The sequence below is a fragment of the Rhagoletis pomonella genome, unplaced genomic scaffold, assembly GCF_013731165.1.
Source record: "Rhagoletis pomonella isolate Grant_MI unplaced genomic scaffold, Rhpom_1.0 Rhpom_scaffold_00012, whole genome shotgun sequence".
Taxonomy (NCBI): domain Eukaryota; kingdom Metazoa; phylum Arthropoda; class Insecta; order Diptera; family Tephritidae; genus Rhagoletis; species Rhagoletis pomonella.
In genome coordinates this window covers 9,334,722-9,339,349 of record NW_023458566.1, presented here as the reverse complement: position 1 = coordinate 9,339,349, position 4,628 = coordinate 9,334,722, and the positions used below count along the sequence as shown (strand labels likewise).

At 33.9% G+C, this 4,628-nt stretch overlaps 3 protein-coding genes across 5 annotated transcripts in view; 2 read left to right on the top strand and 1 right to left on the bottom strand.

The window, feature by feature from the left end:
• LOC118747821 (protein melted) overlaps nucleotides 1–4,628 on the top strand; it is a 38,636-nt gene that overhangs the window by 17,421 nt on the left and 16,587 nt on the right. The window lies entirely within an intron of this gene.
• LOC118747825 (seminal metalloprotease 1-like) lies at nucleotides 36–1,080 on the bottom strand. The gene is made up of 2 exons (XM_036482000.1): nucleotides 867–1,080; nucleotides 36–793 (listed from the first exon to the last, which is right to left on the bottom strand). Exons 1-2 carry the CDS (start codon nucleotides 1,078–1,080, stop codon nucleotides 249–251), a joined length of 759 nt encoding a protein of 252 aa, XP_036337893.1. The 3' UTR covers nucleotides 36–248.
• Nucleotides 3,955–4,628, top strand: part of LOC118747822 (calcium homeostasis endoplasmic reticulum protein) — a 43,249-nt gene continuing 42,575 nt past the window's right edge. The window contains exons 1-2 of the mRNA XM_036481996.1: nucleotides 3,955–4,119; nucleotides 4,271–4,441. Of these exons, the coding sequence (XP_036337889.1) occupies nucleotides 4,092–4,119; nucleotides 4,271–4,441 (199 nt within the window). The 5' untranslated portion in view covers nucleotides 3,955–4,091. The remainder of the gene's footprint in view (nucleotides 4,120–4,270; nucleotides 4,442–4,628) is intronic.

Here is a 4,628-nt window from a genome sequence, read left to right as displayed (position 1 = left end):
TCACCCTGTAAAACTTCCAGTATTGCCTGGCCTTTCTATAATTGCGCTCAAGTTTAAAAAGAAAAGAAATGTTCTTTCTTATTAAGGCCCTTACCGGAGCACTTAATAATAATAAAATTTGTATATGAGAAATGAAGTCGGATGTTTTTTTTGCTTACTGCTTATTTTATTACTACCTCTGTGAAATCACATTGCACTTTGGCCAATTACAAATAACACCTTTTTAATCATTCAAAGAACGTTTCTCACTAAACCTTTATTGGACAGCGATACATTGTATTCAATTTATTGATATCACTGTTGCTCATGCCCCGTCGTTGACCTATTACAGCCCCTTCATTTTTCAATGGTATAATAGTTTTTTCACCATTCACTGAGAATGCATATTCGTGATAGTGTAATATACTTCCGTAGTCGTATTCCTCCTCGTAATCATCTATATAGTCCTCGTCATATTTCTCGAAATTAAACTCCATACCCTCTTGTATGTTGTCGAAATCGATACGTACGTATTCATCACGATTGGCAGCGCTCTGCATGTGAAAGAAGCCAAGTGTATGCAGGAATTCATGTACAATTGTGCCGAGACGGAAGCAGCCCGTATCAAGAGGATAATGTTGAAGATTATAATATTGAATGCCATTCAACCAACCAATGCTTGAGTAGCAACCGCCATCATTGCCAGTGATGTTGACGTAATATGTCTGCTCTGTTGTGGCTTCTTGAAAGCGTATACACGAAAGGCTTTCTAAGATTTCAATGCCTCGTAGGATATGATTCCTATGCTCCTCATCTAAAAGCAATATTAAATAATCACTATTTAATTTCACTTTACAAAACAAAAAAAAAAGGTTACTAATTTCTACCGAAAAACCCATCGTTGATCTTGTAGTATACGGTATTATTTGGCCAGCGTAGAGTTTCGTTACGTACTCCATTTCGTTGTGAAGGAGCTAATACAATATCCCCTTGAAAATAGCCGGCTATCAATTCGGGATCTTCCTCTATATTTTGAATCAATGGTGCAGATAAGCCAGATGTGGTTATTGCAAACAGTACAAAGGCAAGGAAGACCGTCATTATTTCTTTAAAATGTCTCTTTTGCTATTAAAGAAATATGTAAATAACTATCTGGACACACGCTTGTTAAACGTTTTTCAACCTTACTCCGATCAACCAATCGAAAATGTGTGCCTCGCAGACCTGATTAGTGAACTCATAAATAGTACATATCATGGTAATCGATTTATCAAGACGTGTTGATGTTGGAGCTCTATAAATTGTAATCAATTCAGTTTATTGCTTTTGGACTAAGTGTTGGGTTTAACGGTTGTTTGAGGCTTCGTCACAAACGATAATCATTGCCAGTGATGTTGACATAATGACGAGTAGCTATATTAGTCAAAATAAAGTCGACTCTAAAGTTAGTTACAAACTAAAAATTTATATTTTTAGCCGACTTCCAAAAAAGCAGGAGGTTATCAGTTCGTCGGAATATAAATATATATATTTTTTTTTTAATGTATGTTACCGCATAACTTTGGACCACGTCAACCGATTTCGATAATTCTAATTTTGCATTTGAAAGGTAGTGTCTCAGAGGTGGTCCCATACTAATCTGGTTAAGATCCGATCAGTGGATTATGACATATATATATATATATATTGTTAAAAGAAAATATTTTAATTTCATTTAATTTTTAGAAACTTCTTGTTTTTATTAAATTTTATTTTTTTTTTTTATTTTAGTAGTGTATTGTTTTTTTAATTTTTAGATGTTATTGTTTTAAAAAGATTTTTTTTGTTTAATTTTTTTTCTTTTTTAAGTTAAATTTTCTTTTAGTTTTTTGATATCATTGCTTGAGGAAGAAAAATATATATTTTTTTTTAATTTAATTTAATTTTCAGAAATTTATTTTATTTGGCATTTTTCTTTTAGTTTTTATTTATCGTTTCAAAACGAAAAATATATATATTTTTTATTAGAACTAAATTTTATAAAACTAATTGCTAAAATACCAACAGAATAATGCTAATACCGCCGCGTTAGCAGATCTTTCCATTCGTTTTTCGAAGGACAAAAAAAAAGCTTTCAGCGCAATATCCAGAATTGAAAGTAAGTAGACATTGTATAAGTAGCTCGTAAGTGTAGACATAGGGTAAGCATTGATATAGTAGTGTAATTAGCTCATAAGCGATAGATTGTATTCTGTCTAGACCTTAAGCAAAGTTATCGTTTTTGTACAAGAATATATCGAAGCGCACTCCATCTTAAAAATAAAATTACACAATTTTGCGAACCATAAAAGGAGCCATACGTGTTTTAAATTAATAATTGAAGAATTTAGACCACCTGACGCGGTTTCAGTATATCTTTCTTTAAGCTTACTAAGGGCCAGGTTTTCAGTGCCAGTTTAAACTTAGATTAAGTAAACTAAGTTTTTTAAATAACACGGCGTTTACAGGAGACAATTTTGCCAAGATATATGCAATACATTCACACTTTTTCACAAATCCATCCACACTTCCCTCATTGTCTTAGTCACTGGTTTTGATTTTTCGAAGACAGTAAATTGGAAAATTCGGCCACGTCTTGATTAATTTGAAAAAGCGGTAAGACAAAATCGCAAAAAATTGCATAATTATGAAAAGTGGTTTGTGTTTGAATATTTTAGTAAATAATATGAAATTCACGCCAAACTACACTAACGGCGGTTGTTGAAAAATATATTGTATTTATTATTTGTTTGGATTTGCCTTGCCTCAAATTGTCTTATGTAAACGCATCGTAAATTAGATTTATTCTGCACGCTTGTTTCGTGACGTCATCGCAAGCCCACCGGTCAATATTACATATCAGATAATTTGATTGTCTGTTTATCAACAATTGAGACGAGCCCACCAAGTGGTGCTTGAATCTGATTGGCTAAAGTCCAATTGGACTACAAACTTATATGTACATACTTACCCATATACAGGTATATACATATACTGTGCAGTACATACGTATGAAACTATCTGTTTGCCATTATCTGATGAATTTGGGTATTTTCAAGTCATTTTATATACATACTATAATTTACAATATTTTATGCAATTGATGAAAACTTCTCGGCCTTTTCACAACTACGAACTTGTTGAATTAGGTCATCGACTTTTCTGTCTTTTCTAATTTTACCTTTAAACACTGCAGAATGTTTATTTTCTTTGTATGCACATTTTTTCACTTCCAATGTAATGTTTATCTTATGTAAAACAAGCACAAGCGAATATTCTACGTTTATTATTAAATTAAAGAAGAGCCGAGCCCACTTTTTGCCTATTGGCAAGATTCAGTTGTCAAACCACATGTCACTACGTTGTCAAATGAAATACATCGCTGCGGCTGGCTGCGGCCGAGTTGCTCAGCTGTTTAACACGTTAGCGACCCTTAACTGCCATACCTAAACAAAAGCGTTGGGCGGTGCATTTTCTGAGCCCAGCAAACAAAAGTGACAACGCTATGTCAAATGCAGAGATAACACCAACAATAAGCATAGGTTTGTTTGTGTGAAACACGAAAATTACAGTTTCGCTGTTTTCTACCGCCAACTTTTCCAAACTCTCGGCGTTGGCGCCGCGTTATTTCCGTATGCTTCATACAAATTGTATGGGCATTAGAATTTTTTGACAGCCAGACAACGCTGACGCTTTTGTTTAGGTGTGGCAATAACAAACTTAGAAGATAAATTAAGGAGATCTTCACAAGAATGCATTGATAAATATATTGGTAAAAAGCGGCAAACTCAACAAACACTCAAGGGGTTATTGTTTGGAGTGATCTTAAATACTTGCAAAATCGAATAAAGTTTCCTTGATTCAAATTTCGAAGTGCACGTTAGCAAATCCTTTTCATTTTATACACCATGTGTTCTCAGTACTACCCTATTATTTGTTCTGTTTTCACTTTGGGTCACATAACTGTCAAACGTGTGCAAAAGTAGTTGAACATGGCGTCAAGAAAAATTTATTCGGCATAAAATCTGAAAAAGTTTTGCAATTAAAGTGAAATATAATATCAAAAATTGTAAATATAATTGTAAAAAGTGAAAATGATGGATAGTCCGCCTCCCCCACGTGGTAAGAAACTTGGCAAAACAACGTGCAACTCGTTTTCACTGCACATTGCGGGTTCGTGGCCATAGCATAACCCCATCGTAGCCGCCCTATGCAGTTCAATTAACATGAAAAGGTGTATGCACTAGTGTTACAACAAAATTTATTTGTATAGATTCCAGTCTACGGAACATAATCGACAAATTGGCTGAATTTGTTGCAAGAAATGGGCCTGAATTTGAAATGATCACCAAACAGAAACAACATGGTAATCCAAAATTTGATTTCCTCTATGGGGGCGAATTCGCTGGTTACTATCAGTACCGAGTGGCCGCCGAGCAAGCATGTAAGCCACCTATCATTTGTTTTAATTTGCGAACGGTTGCTTTGATAATTTACAAATCTTTATTTAGTATTTATTGCTAGTAATGAGTATCTAATTCATATAATTATCAGGAATATACGTAAATGTAAGTAAATAATGTGATATCTTGCAGTTCTCAAGCAACAAGGCACCATCCCGCAGTCATCCA